Source organism: Colletotrichum paranaense (genome assembly GCF_030867605.1).
Source record: "Colletotrichum paranaense strain IMI 384185 chromosome Unknown Scaffold_7.1, whole genome shotgun sequence".
Taxonomy (NCBI): Eukaryota; Fungi; Ascomycota; class Sordariomycetes; order Glomerellales; family Glomerellaceae; genus Colletotrichum; species Colletotrichum paranaense.
In genome coordinates, this window is record NW_026848965.1 from 2,129,579 (window position 1) to 2,152,140 (window position 22,562).

At 53.9% G+C, this 22,562-nt stretch overlaps 8 protein-coding genes across 8 annotated transcripts; 5 read left to right on the forward strand and 3 right to left on the reverse strand.

The window, feature by feature from the left end:
* Positions 1-274: 274 nt before the first annotated feature.
* CPAR01_09561 (uncharacterized protein) lies at positions 275-755 on the reverse strand (the record flags this gene model as incomplete). The annotated part of the gene is made up of 2 exons (XM_060493826.1): positions 275-436; positions 522-755. The coding sequence occupies 2 exons, from the start codon at positions 753-755 to the stop codon at positions 275-277; spliced, it is 396 nt and encodes a 131-aa protein (XP_060347956.1).
* Positions 756-1,431: 676 nt separating this feature from the next.
* Positions 1,432-1,947, reverse strand: CPAR01_09562 (uncharacterized protein; the record flags this gene model as incomplete). Its single annotated transcript, XM_060493827.1, has 1 exon — positions 1,432-1,947. One exon carries the CDS (start codon positions 1,945-1,947, stop codon positions 1,432-1,434), a length of 516 nt encoding a protein of 171 aa, XP_060347957.1.
* Positions 1,948-3,886: 1,939 nt separating this feature from the next.
* CPAR01_09563 (uncharacterized protein) lies at positions 3,887-5,254 on the reverse strand (the record flags this gene model as incomplete). The annotated part of the gene is made up of 1 exon (XM_060493828.1): positions 3,887-5,254. One exon carries the CDS (start codon positions 5,252-5,254, stop codon positions 3,887-3,889), a length of 1,368 nt encoding a protein of 455 aa, XP_060347958.1.
* Positions 5,255-6,318: 1,064 nt separating this feature from the next.
* CPAR01_09564 (uncharacterized protein) lies at positions 6,319-6,681 on the forward strand (the record flags this gene model as incomplete). The annotated part of the gene is made up of 1 exon (XM_060493829.1): positions 6,319-6,681. A coding segment is annotated over one exon (363 nt), but the record flags the coding sequence as incomplete, so codon positions are not given.
* An 821-nt stretch (positions 6,682-7,502) lies between these two features.
* On the forward strand, positions 7,503-9,006 carry CPAR01_09565 (annexin; the record flags this gene model as incomplete). The annotated part of the gene is made up of 3 exons (XM_060493830.1): positions 7,503-7,536; positions 7,585-8,663; positions 8,719-9,006. The coding sequence occupies 3 exons, from the start codon at positions 7,503-7,505 to the stop codon at positions 9,004-9,006; spliced, it is 1,401 nt and encodes a 466-aa protein (XP_060347960.1).
* Positions 9,007-10,112: 1,106 nt separating this feature from the next.
* Positions 10,113-12,304, forward strand: CPAR01_09566 (uncharacterized protein; the record flags this gene model as incomplete). The annotated part of the gene is made up of 2 exons (XM_060493831.1): positions 10,113-10,511; positions 10,598-12,304. The coding sequence occupies 2 exons, from the start codon at positions 10,113-10,115 to the stop codon at positions 12,302-12,304; spliced, it is 2,106 nt and encodes a 701-aa protein (XP_060347961.1).
* A 5,982-nt stretch (positions 12,305-18,286) lies between these two features.
* Positions 18,287-19,162, forward strand: CPAR01_09567 (uncharacterized protein; the record flags this gene model as incomplete). Its single annotated transcript, XM_060493832.1, has 1 exon — positions 18,287-19,162. One exon carries the CDS (start codon positions 18,287-18,289, stop codon positions 19,160-19,162), a length of 876 nt encoding a protein of 291 aa, XP_060347962.1.
* A 427-nt stretch (positions 19,163-19,589) lies between these two features.
* CPAR01_09568 (uncharacterized protein) lies at positions 19,590-22,036 on the forward strand (the record flags this gene model as incomplete). Its single annotated transcript, XM_060493833.1, has 2 exons — positions 19,590-19,981; positions 20,176-22,036. The coding sequence occupies 2 exons, from the start codon at positions 19,590-19,592 to the stop codon at positions 22,034-22,036; spliced, it is 2,253 nt and encodes a 750-aa protein (XP_060347963.1).
* Positions 22,037-22,562: the final 526 nt, after the last annotated feature.

Sequence of the window (22,562 nt, forward strand, 5' to 3'; positions counted from 1 at the left end):
ATCTGAATGAGAAACACAAAAGTCCGCATTACGACTCAACCTCTCGAACGTAACTCATATCCCACCCTTGGGAGCTTAGAAGATGCAAAAATTACATGGCAGATCTTCAAATCGGAGCTTCAAACATCCATTGTACAGATACTGGTAGCCGCAGCGTAGTGGTAATCGATGAATTAAATACGGAAGGGAATCTCAAACAAGTTGGTATCATTCAAGCCCTCCACCAACAACACTCATCATACATAAAACACATCCTCTCCAAACAAATACCTCCTCACAAAGCCTTGTCCAATGTCCCCTTCTTAACAAAGTCCTTTGTCGCAAACTCCCTCTCACCACCAGTAGTGATGTTCTTGTTCTTGGCCATGCCCTGCGAGTCGCCAGCCGCGGTGTCAACAGCAGAGTTGAACTTTCCACGAATCACCTCTCCCATTCCCTGTAACACAGTCATCAGCATCGCATATTCAGCAACAGTCCCCTGATCATACTAGAGGGTGTCAATAAACGTGGAAACTACACACATGTCCTTGTGCAAATGCACCCTTAATCTGCTGTCCAATGCCACCGCTACGCGTCGTCGGCGCATCGCCGCCGCCGATGGTGCTTGTAGCGGCTCTGGAGGTCGAATGCGCTGCTGGAATCTCGTCGGTTGTCGTAGTGTGGGAGGTTGCGGTATTCACATTGGGGGTCTCGTACGTGTTTGCGGTGCCGGCGGTCTCGGCGTTGAGAACTTCGGAATTCGTGTGTGTGGCCATGGTGATGGTTGTGTTCAAGCTTCGGTAGACGTTGGTTTCTTATGGTTGGTTAATGAGCCGAGTTATGTGAATATTTAGTAACACTTCAAGTAGATATGAAATACAAGTTCATTAAACTATCTTCAGAATATATATCGAGAGAGGTTGGTCGTTAGCTTCCTTGAACCTGGTCTTGTGATGCGCCAAGGGGTGACGTCACGATAGCGCAAAGTTGGCCCGTGGCTCTTGTTGATCTGTGGACCTTCGGATCCGGGTTGCCGCATGGGTTGATGTCAGCCTCAACGCTTTTTCTTATCCAGGAAGCTAATTCCTATCTGTTTGAGAATATCTCATGAAGCGTAGTTGAGCATACCGGTATGTCAGGACGACCAGTTGTTGCACACCCCTAGAGATAGACTACATATGTCATATGCTTTTGAATATCTTTTGAAGAAGCCGCGCATTGCTGTAAAGCCAAGAGATAAGCTGGTATTATTACAAAAGGAACGCCTTACCCGATGGTCCCATGAGAAAACCTCGTCTGCGCAAAGAAAATGTACCAATCGCCTTGTTGACGTGTAATCCCCTCGACAGAAGAAAAGTTTGAATGTACTCCAATGTCCCTATCCATCCTACCCTTCGTTTTCTCATTCCCTTGCCCAGGACACCGGTGACAGAATGTTCATCGGCCTGAGCTTCACCACGCACCCAGGACGAATACCATACCAACAAAAGACCAAACCCACTTTGACACCTCAACCCTCTCTCCAGCACCGTAATACCCCCTACCGCCGCCCCAACCACCGCCACCATTCCCCCATCCCCAAGCGGCGCTGATTTCACACTCTCCGTTGAAATCAATGGTATCCGTCCTCCCGATAGGCGTGCAGAGAGACAATGATTCGGCAGCCTTTTCGCTGTTCTCGGTGCACGCGGTAACGTCGCTCCACGTCCCGTTGAGGCAGTATTGAAATCTGTCCGAGAGACAGTTGTACTGGCCCTTGGACCCCTCGCAGGATGTATCGGCTGCAATGGCGAGGTATGAGAGGTCCTCTAGGATCGTTGAATCTCTTGCTTGTTTGTCGAGAGCTTGCTCTGTGGTCGGAGATGGTGTCGCGAGGGTGCAGTCGACTAGGAGGGCTAGGAGGAAGAAGAGGAGGAGGAAGGTTGAGAAGACACTTTTGCGTCTGCATGACTGGAGGTGTGGAAACATTGCGAGAGAGAGAGAGAGAGCGCCCCGAAGAGTGTTACTGAAGTGATTTTCTATAGCCCTGAGGAGAGGAAAATTTCGCTTGGGGAAGGAAGGAGAGAATGGTTGTTCTTCAGCCCAAAGGACGGAGTGCTTGGGTGGAAAGGCTGAGACGAGCGTGTAAGTCGGCACATGAGCATATATGGTACTCAAGGAGTACTGCAGGTATATACTCTCCCCTTACCCCTCCCTCCTCTTTACAGCTGAAAGGTCTTGCCCTAGAGTTGGCCAAGAAAGAACCCGAGAAACATGGCAGACAGATCGGGGACCCATCGAGGAATGACGAAGTTGATCAACAGTCACGACTCACCTATACTACCCATGGAGCCCCTGCCGTCCTAGTAGGCTCATGGAGAGACCAAGACTGTGAACACATGCCGAACCCCCTCGCTCCCGCCATATTGTCTCAGAAACTAACTCCTCTCGCCGTAAAACTGTCGGAGCCTGCCTTCATCTGAACGGCTCCAGACCGTCGCTGCGTTGTCAGCTGTACCGGCGTAGTCATGACAAGACCGTAAGACGTGTAGACATGCCATTGGACAATCCCTAATCTAAGGTAGCTCGCTCACCGAGCGAAACTTCACATTCAAGTTTCCCGTCATTCTGATGCGCAAAAAGCTGCAAGAGAGAAAATAGCATGGATCCTACGGACCTCTAGTCATATAGATCGGCCGAGCAAGCTGTAGCTTTCTTAAGCTTACACTCTAGCTCCTCCAACGGGACCTTCCTAAAATTCTCCGGGACGTTTTCATGCATAAACGGTTCCCCATGGCACGGATTATTCGGCACAGACTTGGCTTAACTCGCACACGCCCTCTGCCCCATCTCCGACTGTAGAGGTTGCAAAGAGGTCCGCAATCCTGCAGGAACCCGGCTCAGAACATAGAAGAGCAGATGGGACTTGGCCAACCGTCTCCAATTCTCTTGAACGTGCAATGCCGAATGTGTCACTCTTTTCCTTTTGGGTGTGAAGCTAAGTAAAAGCAGAGTATGAACGAATCCCAGAAAACTCGTGAACCGGTTCGTGATGTCCAACGTGTTCTCGCGTTGGTCGATGTTGCTAGTCACCTAGCGCCAACGCTACCCTTTCCTCCGCGCACCAATGAGGAGGCTGATGCCTACAGTTTCCGGAAGGCTAGCCAGCGGATAATTGTCTAATTATTTTGTAAGACTGTTGAAGAGGAAAATCCTTTTGGCATTGCTTTTCTGGCAATCGTCCTATGCTGAGCTGCGGCTTCGCTTGCACCCCTATCTAACCCGACTTTTCCCGTGTTCTTTTGGAAATAAGAGAAGCTGACTGCATACAGTCAAGTAACGATTGAAGAATAAACAAGAAGGATTTTCTCATTCCAAACAGGCTTTCAAAAGCCGAGATTGAGATGATAGTAGCCTCCTGGACGGTGACGCAGATCTCCCAGCTTGGGTCAATCATCTCACAATATACATGTCGCCCTCAGCTTCTGCGTCCAGGGGGGCATGTGTGATCATCAACGACTGGATTAAGCAACTGTCGAGACTCTAGTCTGCGTTACAGACAACATCTAGGGGCACGACGTTCTGTTTCGAGCATACGGGAGAACGATTGATCATATGTGACGGTTGGTTGAGTATATACAAGTTCTATCTTATTAGACATTAGGAAACCCATTGATGACAGCGCGTTCCAGCTCTTGGTCTGTGCTGCTGTGAGCTCTCTTCCCACAGTCCGAGATGGCCCTTGGCCCTGAATGATGCGTCGTTTCTCAGGTCTCGTTCGCACGTGTTACCCATGCTTTAAGTTCAAACAACCTCCCATGTTCTAGCAGAACTAATTACGCCATGCTGAGGATATGCAAAACACGTGAAAGTACATCAGACATAAATCGTCTTTTCCGTAATAGCAAAAGGAAATATGACCCCCCCTTCATCGGCGGTAGCGAGGAGTCGCGCTGGCAGTACCGTTCCACTCGGGGTACTTGGTGGTAGACCAATCACCATCGTCAAAGCTCGTGGTAGACTCCGGAACCGAGGAAGATGTTGTCACACTGATGATGCTGGTGATAAAGGTTGAGGGTTGAGGGAAAGAGCTGGGCGTCTGTACCCATGAGGTCTGATAAGTGGTCTCATAGACTTGGGTAGGAGTCGGCGGCGTGTAAGCCTCTGTGACGCTTGTGCTAGTAGAGGTAGAAGTTGTAGTCGTCGAGGTTGATGATGATGATGATGATGATGTTACGTTAGGTGGAAGAGCAGATGATGGTTCCACAGGGGGAGCGATATAAGAAGTCGGCGCAACCGGGGTCTCTGTAGGCGAGGGAGGCTGAACGATGACTACAGACGATTCAACTGGTGTTGAAACCGGTTCACTTGGAGCAGCCCATGTTACTGATGACTGAGGGGGAACCGCATTGGTCTCTGAAGAACTGGAAGCTGCGGCTGCTGAGGATGATGCTGGGGGTGCCGCAATAGATGTCCAAGTCGATGGAGGCCCAGCTGCTCCCGTGGAGACACTGGCGGACGGCAACGGCGACGGCGATGGGAACGCACTGGGAGTACCCTGGGTTTCCGTCGAAGGAAGAGGCACAACACTGGCGGTAGATGAGCCAACAGGTGCTGATGATGGTGCCACTGGTGTTTCTGTAGAGGGCGGCAGCTCGAGAGCAGATGTCGATGGCGACGAAGGAACTGGCGAGGATGGGCTAGGCGACGCCAATGTCTCGCTTGATGGGGGAGGCACCACGACAGGGGCGCTCGAGGACGGGGTGGATGAAGGAAGTGCAATGCTCGAAGAGATGCCAGGCGTACTTGTTGAAGAAGGAGCTGGCTGAATAGACTCGGAGACTTGAGTTGACGGTGCAGCTGAGGAGGGTGCTGGCTCAACAGAACTTGGCGGAGGAGCAACCGGTGGCGTTGTTGGTGCCGTCGTGGGAGTGACTGTCAAAGGTGTTGACTCAGGGGTAGGCTTTACGCTTGGGTAGACAGTGACGGTTGCGGGGCCGCTGTCCGTGGTGCCATCGACATTCACGATGATGAGGGATGTAGTAGATGTTGTCTGTACTGCAGACGAGATCTGGGTGATGGTATCGGTGACTCTCTGCGTCACCGTTGTTTGAACCGGCGATCTTGTGATGGTGACGACTGGCGGGTCGGCGCTGGGACTTCCCTCAACATTGACCACTGAGTAGGTCTTTGTCGGCTTTGTGCCACGAAGATGGAGGAGACGATCGATGAGGGGGATCGCGTTTGCTGCTGTGGAGACGGATAGCAGCAGCGGGAGGGGAGCAGAGGGCCGCATCTCGACAATGGACCACCAGCTGCTGGCGGTGTGATGTGTTTGAGAGATAAAGAAAGAGCTCGTCTCAAGTCAAGTCTGGTGCCTCAAGTTGACAGGCCTGGTCGACGCTGTGCTTCTTGCTGTTGCTGCAGGATGAAGGACGGGCACTGACAGGACGGTGGATATCGATGTCAATCGAATACGAATAGTTGCAAAAGCGACTGTAGGGTATACGAGGAAAAACTGGAGAAGCAAAAGGAAAAGCAAACAGAAGGATGTGCGGGAGCCATGATGGTTTTACTTCGCTGCACTCGCAAACGCGGATGGCTGGGTGAGGGAAGCTCGGAAAAGCTCGTGATGGGAAATGTTGGTGGTTGGGAGGTTGAAATGGCTCCATTTTGGTGGTGGTAGTGCAGCTTCCAAGGCGGTTTGACAGTTGATCCAGGGGTTACTTACAAGGGACTTGACTGCATGGGGGGATTTGGATGGAGGGGTTAGGTACCTTTGGCTGGTTGGCCAGGGACGCAGCGACTCAAGGGCACCAATGGCGGGGGAGCAACAGGCCTAAAAGTAACTGGAGGTGGGCAGAAACCAGGCACGCGTGGCACGCCAGGTACGGGCTGGGCTGAACGGCTCGCTTAGCTTGCCGAGGTGGATCCGTTGTGGCCAATGGGAGATTGTAAAAGACGGCTGCCCAGCCACCCGCGTTCCTGTTGCTGTTGCAACTCAGCTGGCGGAGACTTTAACACTGCTGCATCTAGACCTCGCAGGAAGCTACCATCGATTGATGAAAAAGGGGAGAGATGCTAGCGAAACTTCAAAGGCAAACAGCTGCTAGTGACGGGACTGTCATTCGGATCGCAGGCTGGGGATACACTTTGTCGAACCACATCCTGGCATGCGCCTGTTCAGTGTTGGCTGGGTTTTCGAGGTGCGAGGTATCTTAGTATTGTTATGTAATTCAGTGTCACTAGCCACCATGGAGAAGCCACCAGCCACGAATGGCATGAGCCACATAGAGCCGGAAAGGCCGAGATCTGTCAGCAAGTGGCGGTGCAGCCGGAACTATAGCTCGCCGGTGGCTCGTGCATCGGAGCCTTGGCCTGTGGCTTGCCCCTGCATCCTCCTCTTCCTCCACCAGACGAACCCTTCCCCTTGACTCTCCGCTCCGCTCCCATCTCTGCACCACAGGCGCTTCTGTCTGCCCGGTCCACTTCCTAAGCTTCTTCACAATAAACAGTCGCCAAAGTCGTGCAAGGGCAAGGGAGCTCTGGCCCCCAGCGTGCATGTCATCTTGTAGGGCAGCAGGGTCGCCGTCGATCACACCTTGCGCGTTTGTTTGCTCTATCATTACTCTTCAGCTTCGGATATCCGTACTAACTAATTCAAGGTCTACAGCATCTAGAACAATCGCTTTCTACCTCGACTCAATGCCTCATTCATCATGAATTGAACAGCGAACATACCCCCCCGCATCGGGCTGCAGCAATGGTGCACAGGAACGCGGGACATTTGGCAGTGCTACCTCGATTACGCATCTCTGTGGCGCTGACAGCAGCTCAACAGGGTTGGCGCCTTGGAGGATGGAAACATTTGGACCTTCTGGTCGCTTTCTGTGGACCCCATCGCACTGCCCGCGCCGCCCAGAAGTCGTGTTTACTCTTCCAGGTGGATGACGTTGAGTTTCTTTGCTGGGCGCGTGCCTACTAAGCCACCACACCAGTCTGGGCAGACCGTCTCGCAGCCCAAGGACTTTGGCTTTTCTGCTCCTGACTGCTGGGAGAAGCTCCGCGTACGGATCGATTCGTCGGGTTCGATCTTCCACCTTAGCTCAAGCTCTTACCACCAACAGAAAGCAGGTGACGGCCGGAAAGGATCACCTCCAGCTTCCCCCTCTCAGCACCGGCACAGGGCCCAAACACGCAATTCTTGCCTCAGCAAAAGACTCACAGCCACACACCGGTCTCGTCGCCGTCACCTCGCTTGCCTCTTGAGACCCCGTCTTGTCCGTCCGCCACATGTAAGCTTTAAAATAAGCTACGCCGCCCAGTCCCATCTGCGATTCTCTCATCCGACTTTCCGTCTTCTTGCATCTTGTCACCTTGTGCTGCCCCGCAGTCTTTTACAACACCTACTCCGTACGAATACGCAGTTCACATTTACCTAACATCCAGTACCCCGCCCCCTCTTGACCTCTGACGCAAGCGCGCCCCCGATTCTCCCGGCACCGTCAACCGATCGAGCTTTGCGCGTCGCATTCCAGACTTCAATGTCCTATCCAGGCCAGTACGGCTACGGCGCCCGTAAGTTGCATTCCGCATCTCTGCGATCCTCTCATGCTTGTTATTTAGATCCTGACACCAATTCAGAGCCTCACGGCCAGGGCTACGGCCAGCAGTATCCGCCCCCTCAACAGGGAGGTTACGGCGGATCACCTTATCCTCCGCAAGGAGGACATTACCCTCCTCCTCAAGGTCCTCCGCCCGGCCAATATGGTGCACCTCCTCAACAGGGCGGCTACTACCAACAACCTCCTCCGGGCCAATACCCCCCGCAAGGCGGACACTACCCCCCGCCCCAGGGTCCTCCGCCAGGCCAGTATCCGCCTCAGGGCGGCGCATACGGCGCACCTCCCCCGATCCCTCCCTCGCCATATGGCGGACACTCTCCCGCGCCGGGTGGCTACGGGGCACCGCCACCCAACCAGTCGTATGGCGCTCCTCCGCCTCAGCACTACGGACCCCCGACGCCGGCGTCTTTGGGATACGGCGCTCCTCAGATCATCCAATGGGATGCGACTCCTGACGCGACGACAGCGCGCAACGCAATGAAGGGGTTTGGTACCGACGAGAAGACTCTCATCCGCTGTCTAGCAACCAAGGATCCTCTGCAGATCGATGCCATCAGAACAGCATTCAACAGGAATTTCAGGCGTGATCTCGAGCAGGATATTAAAAAGGAGACAAGTAGTTGGTTCCAGAAGGGCTTGGTGTCTATCGCCCGCGGCCCCCTCCGCTCCGATATCTACAACTTGTACGAGGCAATGGACGGGGTTGGCACAAAGGAGAGTGTTCTGAATGACATTCTCCTCAGCCGTTCAAACGCGGATCTGCAGGCCATCAAGAGCGCATACCAGCAAACATTCAAGAGGCGCCTGGAGGATGACGTAAAGGGCGACCTCAGCATGAAGACCGAGAGGCATTTCCTCATCGTTCTGGGTGCCAACAGGGCAGAAGACTCTGCACCCGTTGTGCCACAACAGGTCGACTCAGATGTCATGGAGTTGTACAAGGCTACCGAAGGCAAGGTCGGCACGGATGAGATGCTTGTTTGCAGCATCCTGAGCACCCGCAACGACAATCAGATCCGCGCCATCAACCAAGCCTACGAGCAGAAGTTTAGGAGGAAGCTTGAGGAAGTCATCAAGAAGGTAAGCCGGCCCAATTCGACGCGCACGTCATACCCGATACTAACTTACGCGATAGGAATTCTCTGGACACATGGAGGACGCCCTTCTTTTCCAGCTCCGCAACGCAGTCGACAAGTACATGCATGCCGCCAAGCTCCTGGAAGACTCAATGGCTGGGCTCGGCACCAAGGATCATCTGCTCGTAGCGCGCGTGGTGCGATACCACTGGGACAAGAACACCCTCGCCAACGTCAAGGGTGCGTACCAAGCTAGGTACAACCGCAGCTTGGCGAGCAGGATCCGGGGCGAGACGAGCGGCGATTACCAGAGGCTGATGTTGGCGTGTATTGGCGAGAACATTTGAGCAGCGACAACGCGGGCGCGGAGTGCGAAACCGAATGATACCCTGGGCTGGGAAGGACTTCTCATGAGATAATGGCCGGGAATGATGGATGGATGAATGAGTAAGCGCCTATAACGATGGAGCTCGCGAGGAGCAGAGGTAATTGGACGGGTGCTTGGCATGGTTATCAGTAGTTTACCGTAATGACAATCTGGACTCTGTTCTGGATTTGCAACACAACACCACCTAATTGTCAACATTGCGATGCTTTGCCGTTGTTCAAATGACCCAGTCTCGCTGCTCGTTACTGTGGCCGAAATAATACGAATCATGCGCTTCTTACACGTGGGTGACAAAATATGGAGAGAATTTATTGCGACTTATTAATAAATGGGCTAAAAATGTTACTTTTTCTGCAGTAATTGCTCCAATTTAACGGTTACTCCTGATCCAAATGCTCTGATTGGGTGCATCGAGTCCAAGCGTCTTATATGCACCTTGAGGCAGTCGCGAATGTGTGACAGATTCTTATGTCATTATAAAGCAAACGGAAAGCGCGGCCAATCAAACCGGAGCTAAGGGGTAAGAGCGGGTCTTTCCTGCCAAAAACGCTATAGCAAGTTATAGCACCTTCTCTAGCTATTACTTATAGCGCTCCCAGGCCCCCCTCCTTCTAAATAAGTCACGCTAATTAACTTTTTCTACTGTCTTAATTAAGACGTGGCCCCTCCTCCGCCCTAACTTTTCCTATTTTTTCCGCCCTTTACTTAACCAACCCGTGCTCCACTTACGTCTGCCCACTTGGTTGCGCAGAACGGCACTTTGAGGACGACGAGCATCACCCACGATCAAGATCGCGAACTCGAGATCGACGTCAAAGAACGCGTTTGACGAAAGATTGACGCGTCAACTCGTGGATAGTGAGCAGCTTCTTCTAAGCGCACTTTTGGACCGTTACTAACACTCAAAAAGGTTGCACCTGACCAAATTGGGTCCATGGACGACAATCTCATTCAACTTAGAGTCGTTCCTTCTTCAATCAGTGCACTTGGCTTCTTGAACAACATCTTTCATTTGACTTGGTCGTAGAGTCACTTTCCACAGATCAAGCAAGCGGCTGTTCAAAGATGGCATCACCAATGATGCAGCAGCCGCCTATGCCCAACGGCGGCGCATACGGCCATGGATCAATTCGCCAGTCCGCATCGCATTCTCCCGCTTTTCCTCCGCTATCGCAACCAGCTGCGGCTCCCAAGCAAACCCCGGTGCCTTTTCCTGTACCAGGTGCTGCTGCGAATGGAGTCAAGCCGCCTGTTGTTCCGGTTGTCACGTCTGATATTCAGCAAGAAACTCAGCCAGCGTCAGCTCAACATACGGGTAACGTGGACAAAAATAAGAGATTCCAGGACGACTATGCTCGGCTCTCCGCTGCGATTCAAGAATCAGACCCGGATGCAGTTAGACGTGCGATTAGGGACAACCACCCAAAGTGTCTCCTTGGCTCACATTATCACCTGGCTTTTCTTGTAAGTATCTGTCGCGGGGATCACCACGTTATGGGAAGGAAGCCGAGAGGCTCTTGACGAATCACGATTGACTGACCCTCTTACAGATGAACGTCACCATGCATCAAGCCGACGTGGGAATCTTCCAGAGAGCCGTCAGGGACTATGGCGCAAGGTTTCTGGAGGCTGGCAAGCATGAGCTTATCAATGCCATGACTACGGCTGACATTGATGAGTTGGCGGATAAGATTCTCGCCAAGGCCTCCGACACGTTCCTTGACAGAGCTCTCGTAGCTCGTCTGCCCACTATCCAGGCACGTCGACTTGTTAATGCCCTGGCGCGAGCGGAGAGGCTCGGATACGATGCTGCGGATATCGTCGAGAATGAACATGTCATCCCCTCCTTGCCTGGAAACGCTCCTGCGGCTCCGGCCCAACAACAACAGCACCTACAGCAACAGCAACAGCAGCACCAGCAGTTGCAACAACAACATCAAGTTGCCCTCGCGCGTACGAACTCCTTCAAGAGTGTCAACCAAAAGCCAGAGCTCCCTGTGCAACCCCTGGAGCCAGCGGATCCTGCCAACCCGCAATGCCTCTACTGTCACCGCACTTTCCCAGGGGTATCGGCCTACCAACATGTAAGTGCAGGTCTCATTTGCAACGTGGGCCAAGCTAACCGTCAGCAGCACGTCAAGAAGAAGATCTGTGTCAAGACGTCTCCGCTGTCAAGATCGACTAGTGAGGCGTACATGTGCCCTCACTGCGCGCAAAGATTCGGCGGCATGGCTGGTTTGCAATACCACATGATGAACAAGGTGTGTGGCGACTTTGGCGAAGTCATCAAGGACGATATTTCCTCGATTCCGAAGGCGTCTCTGCCGCAACCAGTTCTCAACCCGCCCGTCAAACGGCCAGCTCCGGATAGCGCCCCCATGTACGTCGCCTCCGGTAGCAACAGCCCGGCATACTCGAACACCCAGACACCTCGCGCTCCTTCCAGCTCTCAGGCGGTTGATCTCTCGAATGCTCCATTGGGCACCCCTCAGCACAAGGACATGGCCCATCTCACAGTACATCAAATTGAGGCGCTGAAGGCCGAGTTGCAATTAGCCGAAGAAGTGTTCAAGATGAAAATCGACGCTGCGCAGAAAGCCGGTGGTGACCCGGATGAACTGCAGAAGAAGCTGGCGGGATTCAAGAACTCGTACGCATGCAAGCAGTCCACGATCCGCAAGAAGTACGGCATCAAGCTGCGCCAGCGACGTAATCGCGAGGAGATGGAAATGGAACGCCAGCGTATGGGCATGCCTGATGGTGTACCTCGCGCAATTCCTACGCCGAGTAAGGAAGGCCATGCCGACAAGCGAGCTCGCCTCGATGGAAATGGTGATGCGTCGGCGACGCAGACTCCGCGGGACCTCACACCGATCCAGACCGTCGCGGTAACAGACATGGCCAATGGCCTCAACGGGTCCAACGCGACGGCCGCAACACAGGATCCGACGGCGAGCATGAGCATGTCACAGCCGCCTACGTCCGCACAGCCGGTGGCGAGCCGGCCGCCGCCGTCAACATATCATCAAGGCAACTCTAAAGTTGAGGTGCACGTCCCAAGCCCGTCGAAGAAGGTTAGGTCTGCTCCTCCGGACGAAAGCGCGATGGACGCAAAGCCGTCGAGGCCATCGTCTAATGGCGGTATGACGGCCTTGCAGCTTCTCAAGCAAGTTGGGGGTGATGCCAGAGCCCCTATTGACTTGGACGACGTTGAGAGTTCCTCCGAATCAGACTCTAGCTCTGATGACGAAGAGTGACCATGCCACCAGATACTGCATTTCTGAGTTTTGCCGTCTTTTTTATATCAGCACTGTTTGCGACGATTTCGCAACTTCGTGATTTTCGGCAGACGACTATTGCCGAGAGCGAGAGAAGGAGAGGGAGTATTTGCATTATCTGGATGGAAGCATCCAGCTACTATTTCTCAGATCGCAGCCATTCGAATACCCCAGGTTTCTCATTTTCGGTACAGGCATCGGGCATACTCCAAAGGCGTTGAGGTCTTAGCGATGCGATTTTTGAGATTTCTTTAGACAACCGCGCGCAAGATTTTACTTTTCATCCAAGAGGTTCGTGGTTTCTGGGGTCGCAACATCTTTGGTCTGCAAAAGTCTTTGAAAGGCTTTGAAGGGGTCATTGAAGCACAAGGGTCCAGACGGCCCGGGTTGAATCCCTGCAAGGCAGACATATCAATGTTAATTGCAAATAAAGACAGCGATCACAAACGTGTGCTTGAATGCTTGTCCCTCTTTTGAATGTGATGTGGCTCGGAGACGTGTGATCGACACTCATGCAGGGTCGGCATTGAAGACCTGCCTTAATGTAATTCATGTGCTGCCGCATGGGCGCAACGACTCATGGTCCATGCTCCCTTACATCTTTGTTGGCAGACATGCAGATAACTCGGTACTTGGAGGGTCAGCCATTGGGGTGAATCTTCGAAGGTGGCTGTTTTGTTTGAACTGTTGCTCTGAGGAGCGGCAGGTGATGATAACGGAAAAGTTTAAATGAGGCCATGGGGAGTCGATTTGATAGGTTACATGGCAGAAAACTTAGGGGTGCAGGGCGAAAACATATCACCTGTTGCTGTGTTATGTCTATTTTATGATGAGGTGCATGCAGGTCATGTCTCGAGCGTTGCAGATGCAGCACATCTACGGCTATAGAGCTGCGGACGCAATTTGGCTTGACCGAGGTGAAGGAGGCCGTGATGTGATGTGATGACAAGTGAAAGGGTGGTGCGTGCTGCAATCCGTACCCCCGTGCTTTGCGAGAACAGACGGGTGCCGTTGTCATGGTCTGTCAAGACTTGTTCCCCTCAAGAGATGACACGGGAGTTGGCGAATTGGGGCATTCGTGTCGGGACGGAGGGGTTTAGGGGATAGGAGCTTGGACTGAATGCATGGACGGACGAGGTTTCACTTCACCGAGGATGGCAGCTGCTAGAGATGCTGCCGTATGCTGCCTGCTGGCTGCTGACTGCGGCGCGCGGTGCAGTGCAGCGCATTGCAGGGTCGAGGAGTGCGGTGCGGTTTGCGTTTGTGTTCTCTAGGATACGTGATGTTTGCGGGCTCCGAGCGTACGGAGTACATATTGCTCTTGGATCGAGTGACTGGAGGCGCGCGTCGCGTAGCGTGGAGGGGCCTGCCTGGGCAATATGTGATTCCCAGGTGGTGAGGGAGAGAGGAAGGATGCTCGCGCTTCCCGATGGAGTTTTTTTTTTGGAATAGATTCAGGTCATTGATTAGGTTCGGCGCGCATCGAATCTTCGTATTGTGGTGGAGGTGGTAGTTCAGCCGACCATTGCTTCTCTTCTTGACCTGACTTGACCTGACGTGTGTAGTCAAAGCTTTAAGGACTTGTGGTCGGGTCAGGTCGAGTCAAGTCAAAGGAGTGTCAGGGCAATGGCTGATTGTTGTTGGAGGAGGCGAGGTTGAGGTCGACTTGACCTGACGTATCCATAATCAAGCTATCTGCATGGATTCCATGGTCAGGTCAGGCAGGTCAACTGTCTTGCCAAGTCAAGTCAAGCAAGCACCCGAGCAATGGCAGCTTGTAAGTGGACGACTTGAGGCCAGACTCGACCTGACCTGAGGCATACTCCAACTGCAAAATGAGAGATGTTCTGGTCAGGTCAGGTCAAGTACGCAGAACAGTGTATAATGGGCTCGGGCCAGCTAAAGCTGTTCGTTGACGGGCAAGGGCTCGCTGCCATTGGAGCCTTGGAGGACAGGAGGCTGAGTTTGACCTGAGGTACGCTCCATGTGCAAACAGATGTTATGCTCAGCTCAACTCACGTCAGGTCAGGTCAGGGACAATAGATCAGCTCAGCTCAAGAACACTGCGCAGGCATTGGGCCAATGGCCGATTGAGAGTAGAGATCAAAGCTGATCTGACCTGACCCGGCCATTGAATCTGTACAGGAATTCGACTGTGGATACGTCAGGTCAGGTCAACTTCATGGTCGGGTCAGGTCAACTATGTCGCCCGTGGTCGGCTGAGATCAGTGAGATGTACGAATACTCCTCCGTCCCTCCTCCAAAGTGCAGGGTCCACACTGCTCGCCTCGCACTGGACGAGATTGCGCGTGTCGATTTGAGTTCCAGGGGTTGTTGGTCATTTCATCAACGAGGGCCGGGCGTCCCGAGTGCACACTCATCAACGAGACTTCTTTATGAGCGTTGAATGGGGAAGGTGAATCGTGAGCAGAAGCAAATGACTTGCTGGCCTTATTGTAATTATTCCAGATCCCATCTCCCTTTTTTGACTTGGCCTCTCACGTCACACATTCATTCGCCATGTGCCCTTTGAATGCATGACCCGGCCTGTCCGTGAGTTGTAACAATCGACGCGATGAGACCTATCACTGGCTGAGGAGCCTCTCTCAAAGTCGAGTGGGTAAAGTCAGATGAAGGATTAAGGATTCGGGGGGGGAGGGGGGGGGGAGCCATCGGGAGGAGAGAAAAGGTGGTCAATGTGAAACGCAGGAACGGTCCCTGGAAATTATGTGATCAAAGTGGCGCTTCGGAATGGTTCGTTGGCACGCGAGGTTTTGTACAGATAATGAGATTGAATGAGATGGGGGGCGGTACGCCGGTTTCCGCCACTCAAGACTGCCGCCCGGCGCTGATGAGTGAGTGAGAGAGTCGAGACCTCCCGATCTACGAAAGTACACTGTAAACGACAAGCTCTGATGGGCGGAGGGAACGAGGTGGGCTCTAATTAGTGGGTGTGACGCTGGTGTTGGATTGGAGGGGGCTGTGGGTGGGATTTGATGAAAGTGAGATGTTTATTTTGCGAAACGATGAAACATTTTCCATGGGCATGAGATGCTATCGAAGTGAAGTATTTGTTCACCACGCTCTCCTTTACTAACTTATGCACGCCGGAGGGATCATCAACGTCGTGTCACCAGGCCAAGAGACGAACCCGTGTAGTGAGTTCTTCACAAACATGTTCATCGAGAGGACGCAGGTCCATACTCAAAACCCAACCCATCACCTCGCATGCAGTCCGCTGGGCGCTGTACTGCGTAATGAACATGCGTCACTCAGGACCATCGACTGGGTTACAAGTCACCACTTACAACGCGGTGAAATGGAGGGGGCCACGGGGGGCTGCACACGGCGCGGTACCATCCAATGAAGCGCAGGCCGGGAAGGGTAGGTACTTTGCAGTTTGGTTTGGCGTCGCTAGCCCGGGACAGCACCTCACTTGCTCCCCGGGCCCTGGACCCCTCCAGGAGATGTCTTAGTGTCGGCTTGCACGCTGTGCGAGATATTCGTTGGCTTGGGGGTGTTAATCGCTGAGGGTACTTGGACTGAAGTGCTGCACTGCGGTGCCTGCATGTTGCCTCCCGCGTCCTGCATGCTGCAGTCCAGGTTTAGGCTCAGCGGTTCGCACTCTCTTAGCACATCCAAGCAAATACTTATTGTCACGGTACTGTGTAAGTATGGCTACAGTCAACAGAGGTCCATGTCTGAACGTCGTCGGGGATGAAGCTCGGGAGAAAGCCCCGTCATTTGGCTGAGGCGTTGGCCCGTCGTCTGATGGCTGAGACGTACACAGGAGCAGTGGCGGACGGGCCCCTGGGCGGGGACTCGAGGAAGGCTCTAGCTTCTGCTTGACTGATGTCTTCCCTGGTTGTCTATTGTCTCTCTGTCCGTCTGGCACATGGACAGCCTGCTAAAGTCTGATGACAGTGACTGGCGTTCGATGTTCCCCGTCCGTGTCTGGGCCCTGGGACAGCGGCCGGGCTGGATCATGGATGTGAGGAGAGGGGATGTGTGGTGCCAGACGGACGCCCGATGAGACCCTATTCCGCCCAAGGTGCATGGTAAACTTGGCCCCAGAGGCTTGCATGTAAGGACATGTAAGGTACAGGTCCGCTCCTTGGTGATCTTCCCGCGGGACGAGTGGTAAGTGCCGGGTTATGTGGTTTTCCCATGTGGAGATGATGGAGAGTAGTGTAGCTCCCTCACTTCGTCTGTGATTCATCTTGGGGATTTGCGTTGAATTTTGTGGTATCGACTTTTAAGCCCTTGGATGTTTCTTGTTTTCTCGTTTTGTTTCTTCCTCTCCTCTTTTTTTCTTCTCCCTCTCGTCTGGTTCTTCAGTTTTGTCGACCACTTGTTCTTCTGTTGTCATTTCTTGATTTCAAGGAAGATTTGCTTTCTTGATCCTTTTCTCGAGGTCGTTGTTCATGGGGTCCAGCAACGTTTTGTTTGTGAATTGCCCTTTTCAGCCAGCCAGCCAGCCTGTGCTTCCGATTCCCTCCCCACCACCACGCCCATCATCCCGAGTCACGAAACGAGGAACGGCACTTGGCCTCTGAGACGGCCTGGCTTTGGACGTGTTGATTAGTCCAGAGTTTCTGTTTTCATATATCATCAGCTGGAAACACGACCGATAGTCCATTCATCGCTTGACGATAGCTTTGAGTCAGCCTCTTATTGTCGTTGATTCCGAGTCCCCGCCGGCATCGAGGAAAGTATATCGGAACTTTGAGAGATCTTGCCGGACTCCGCTGCATCATACCCACTCCGCCGAATTCGAACACGACTTGCGAGCGAGCCGGCACCTTGACGTTATTATTCGAATCGTATGCTATCGACACTGGAACCCATGGAAGACTGAAAGAAAGAAACCTGGAATTATTCATTGTCGTCGAAAAGGAAGCAAGAAGGTCCAAGTCTAGGTCCAGGTCCAGGATACCGCCAACTCCCAGGTGGTGCACACTCGAGCCCATCCCCGGTCACAGCGTTCGAAACGAGGAGAAATAGACCCCTCCACTTCTTTTCCCCGGCGAGTCGAAAAGGAAAACCAAAAGACAAATTCATGCGAAGAGAGAGGCGATAAGCATATTCAAGGAGATCCTATTCGGGAGCAGATCCGAAACATCAGACTGAAGTTGTGAAGCGCGGACGACAGCGACGCTGTAAGAGAGAGACAAGGGACGAGAGGCGCGGCGGGCTGTCATTGACTGCTCGGTCTGGTTCTTTTTTCCTGCGTCTGGAGTGTTTCTCAGTGGGAGTTTCTCGAGTTGAGAGAGGTCCGGGAGTCTCTTTTCGGTCGCCGAAGTAAGGGATATTTAACATCTTTGTGTCCGATTCCCTTGCAAGCCCTTGGGGATTCATTTTTTTGAGAAAGATCCAGGTGTAAGCAGCATTCGCTTTGCTTTGCTTTGCTTTCTCCCGTCTTTCGAAACGGTGCAACTAAAGTGGCAGCGTTAGCAGCAACAACAGCAGCATTGCTCGACCACGGACCGTTGCGACAACCGAGTCGACTACGGGCATACGACAAAGTCATCGAGCCGAGGGTGTTTCGCCAATTCCCCAAGCGAAAAGGAAAGAGTTTGGTCCGCGTCGCATCGCATTCAAGCCACTTCTTTGTGGTAATACTCCTCCGTGGTGTTGGGTGCACCGCGATTGGTGGGGTTGCAATCTCTTGACGGGCGGGCAGTCTGTGAGTGCTGGGTTCTTGGAAGAGGATTTGAGAGAGAAGAAGAAGCGAGTGGAGAGACGGACGACCCCTGGAGGGAAATTGCACTTGCGGCGTCTGCGGGTGCTTGATCGCCGTCGGCTGTCACTTTTGCCTTTCTTAGCACTTAACAGCTGGTGCTAAGAACAGGAAAGCTGACCTAAGAAAGAAGCGTCTTAGGTAAGGAGGCCAGCACCTCAAGCGAGAAGGACGAGCGAAAAAGTACAGCACTCTGTAAAAAGAGAGAGAAGCGACAAAAGATGTGGGACGCCTCTTCAGGTGAAAGTCGCGGTGGAGCGGGGGCGGGGCCAACCGCTATAACGGGCCTGCAATTAGAGGGCAGGGTGGGTCCGGGGACCGACGCCCTATCAAGGTCCCGGTCAGGTACCAACGGCGGTGCTGGTGCTGGTGCTGGTGCTGGTGCATTTGGTCCAGGTGTTGGCGGTGCTGGTGGTGCAATTGGCCGTCGGACGAACAGCCTGAAAACGACGGGCAGCCCTCAAAAGAAGTTGACGCCGCCGCCGCAGCTACGCGAGAGGAATCTTCTCAAGTCTGGTTCTGTCTCCGTCACCGGTTCTCTCTCTTCCGTCACCGGCTCCGTCACGCGCGAACGCGACCTGGAAGGTCACCTTGGACAACTTGGAGCTCATCCCTACCACCGCCAATCATCCACTTCAACATCCCAGCAGCCACAACACCAACACCACACGTCAACTTCCACGACAACACAACAAATCAGGGTGCATTTACGAGGAGGAGGAAGTGCCGGCCAACACCACCAGCAGTACCAACCCGTCCAGCCATATCAGTATCAGGTCCCCGGACAAAGAGGAGGAGGACCACCACCAGCTCCAACATCGGGAGCAGCATCTCGAAGTCGAGACACTATTGCCAACTACAACAGGCTCCGTCGCGAGATCCAGCACAGCTCCACGAGCACTTTGCACCACCAGAACTACTGGCCCGATAACTTTCGCAACCCGCGCGGCGGACTCGGCATCGAGCACAACAATAACAACAAAACAACCACCACGAGATCGAATTCGACAGCGACAAACCCGAGGAACGACACTCAGTCCGGAACCGGTGGCATCCAGAAACGTGCCCTCGAAGAGAGTGGTGTTGCTGAAGAGTGAGTATTTCCATACATTCCCTCCCCTTCCCCCCGAATACACCGTACGATCCACGATATTCCACCCAAAATGCACAATGCAATGTGACGAGAAGAAAGAGGAAAGAGCGGAAGAGAGCAGGAGAAGGCGAGAGAAATGGAAAGTCAACCACACCACACCAAGAGAAGGAGCAGCTTGGAGCTTGGACACCCGTTCCTGCCCGTTGCGATATTGACTTTTTCGCGCCCTTCTCCCACGCGCCTCCTCAACGAACTCAACGAAGCTCAAGCGGCGGCCAAGCTCAAGCTCAAGCTCAAACCAAAATCCCCCAAAGATTTCCGATATTCGCAATCGAACGCGCCCGCCACTCGCGCCTTCCGCCCGGCCAGATGAGGTGAAGCTCTTTTTCAAGGTTTCCTGGCGTCAAGGCCAGTCGTTCCATGGGCTCACCATGGCGGCAGCAACCTCGTCCTCGCGCATGCTCCTCGTCCATCGCGACTTTTCCCGCAACCTCGACCACGTCGCTGACACCTCGGCCTCCTTCTTTTGCAACCTCACTGCCCTTCAACATACTCTTGGAAACGCCTTTCAAAACGCTCTTGCTAACATCTCGCGCTCCCGCAGCACTCTCGACGACCTCCTTCCCCCGCGCAACCTATACAAGAACCACCGCGATACCTCTGGCGTCTGGCGCCCTGCTTCATCCATCTACTCCGACGGCGACAACTACACCTCCCCCATCTCGCCAAACTTCGCAAACGTGGCTGCCCGAAACACCTACACCTCCGCCGTGGCGGACATCTCTCCCCCGAGCTCTCCTGACATGGAAGCTCACAGAGACGGGTAAGTCGAGCCCAGTCATTCCTACCAAAAGGCGCAGTGTCGAGCAGCAACACAAAACGTTGGGTTTGTCTGAGAAGTCTTATTCTTCGCTCTCAAAACCCACGTGGAATGTGTCTTGTCTCGTCTCGCCTTTTTGGATAGTGATTCACTTGCAAGTCAACCAACCACCCACTAACCATGTGCCTCTACTTCAGAACCCCCACGCAGGGCCGCGGGAATGTCTCGCCCATGGACGAGAGCCCGGACATGTCGCAGCTCGATATCAACGGCGCCCATGGCCAAAACGACCAGCATCACCAGGCTCAGCAAAAGACGAATATCCCCATGATGCGCCGAGAACGTCGCAAGAATCAAGAAGCTGCGGCTCACACTCTCCGAGAGACCAAATCCCAGCAACGGCTGCGGATCCAGCGCGAGACCAAGTGGGATGATATGACGGGCGAACCCACGTCCCAGACCACGGGCCGTGCGGGTCAAGTCAGGCCACAAGAGTACGCCCAGGAGTTTGGTTCAAATTCGCAGTTCGGCAAGTCCCCGGCCGCAATGAGAGCCATGCAGAACGCACCACAGGCGCAGCAAACCTTTGGTGATCGTCTGCGAAGGTTGAGGCCCGTCGGCGGAAGCCCAAAGCAACAGCAACCCCAGCAGCCGCAGTCGCCGCGTCAGTCATCAACGACACCCGATGTCATTGACGAGCGCCCACCATGGCGAGGTGCAAGCGGACGAGCACCCATTGTGAGCCCAGTCCGTGACACGAAGCCTGCAGCACCTCTCAACATACCGCCCAAGAGCACCAGACGCGCCGCCGTTGGGCCTCGGCTGCCCATCGCAGGTGTCAATTCACCACTGTCCCCTGTCAGCCCCTCTGGATCTGAAACGTCACCGCGGTCGAGGACGCCCACCATCAGAACTGTCTTCAACGCTCCCCGCCAGCTGACTACTGCTTCTACCGCCTCATCTCCCTCCGCCGCTCGCACCCCTCCACCCGCACAGTCGGCATATCCCAGTCCTCCCGACTCGGGCGCTGGAGTCCAATCGCCCGGACATGCGACGCCCGAGGCCACTAATGACGCCAATGTCACGAAGAGACAACCCCCATCCCTGATGGGCCTGCCTTCTGCCCCTAATGCACATCTCGGCCTCGACAAGGCTATACGAAGAAAGCCTCCTCCTGCCAACTCGCATGCGCTTCACGCTCCGCAGCCCTCCTATTCTTCAAGTGTCTACTCAGAGCAGACTATTCACGCACCCGCCAGCACTCACGAAAAGTCGCCGCCGCGCGCTCCTGCAGTAGCACAACGCGAAGCTGCCGCTGCCGCTGCAGCCAAGCCGACTGACCCCTGGGCTCAGCCTCCCTCGAGATTCAGCGTCACTACATACGCGACTTCCGCCGATCCCGATACCCCTCGCGAATCCGCAGAGTCGGATCGGCCTCCGGTGCCTTCGCTCCCGACGCCACCGCAACAGCAAAAGGACGGTGTAATGAACCGCAGACGACCTCCTGTACTCAAGTCCACCAGCCCTTCCATCAACCCAGACCAGCCCATCGTCATCTCCATGTCGTCCCCCTACATGTCGGGCGCCTTCACCGAGGACACTTCGCCGCCGCCTGCCCGAACCCAGTTGCCCAGCCAAAAGCAGCCGCTGCCTAGAACGAGCTCTGCCAGCCTGTACAGCAACTCGAGCCGCCCGGAGTCGGTTTGGTCTACTAGCAAAGCCTTGCCTCCGCCGCCGACCGAGCTCTCGATGGTCAACGATCGCGTGGGCTACCTCAACGCTCGGTTGGAGTCGTTGGGCAATCGCCGCATCAACATCAACCAGGCCATTAAGCAAATGACAGAGCTCATGCCGACCGACAGTATCCTGGCCAGTGAGGCTGTCCTCAGGAAACGCGAGGCCGAGAAGCGCAAGGTGGAGGCTCTCAAGGTTGAGCTCGCTGAGGTTCAGCGTGAAGAGTACGAGATCGGCCTCAAGTTGCACAGAGCCTACAAGAGAATGGATCGCAATGCAGAATACGAGCCGACGACGCTCTGGGTGCGGAGAGTTACTGGCTAGCCAATCCTAGCCCGTCATGGTGAGAGGGAGAGTGAGTGAGTGAGAGCTTGTATGATATTTTCGGGCCCTGTTCATACCGGCACTTCGGACGGCTGCTTATTTTTGGTGCAGCTTGGGTCGCGGACACTAGCGGAAGCGTTTCAGAGGAGTTTACACTGTTGAAAAAAAGCTGGGCAGTACAGTGTATTGCGAGTACGGAGTTTGATGGCCCTGACTTGCGCTTTTTCCTTTGCATTGCCTTCTTTTGGGAATCAGGTTGCGATTAGGGCATGGTTAATGGGATGAATTGGGGCGTCTCTTGGCAGGTGAAGTTTTTGTTTCTATTCTTTTGTTTTTGATACCTATTTTTCTTTGAGAACTGTAGAACAGAATTCTAGAAACCCTTTTTCTCAATCACTCAAAAACCATCAACCCCAACCAGAGTTTGTCTGTCTCGTAGCTCACTGTGAAGCCGTTTGCTCGGTGACCCAATGTTTTGAAACAGTGAGGTGTTGGGATGGAGAGTGACGGCGCATAAAAATGTGGA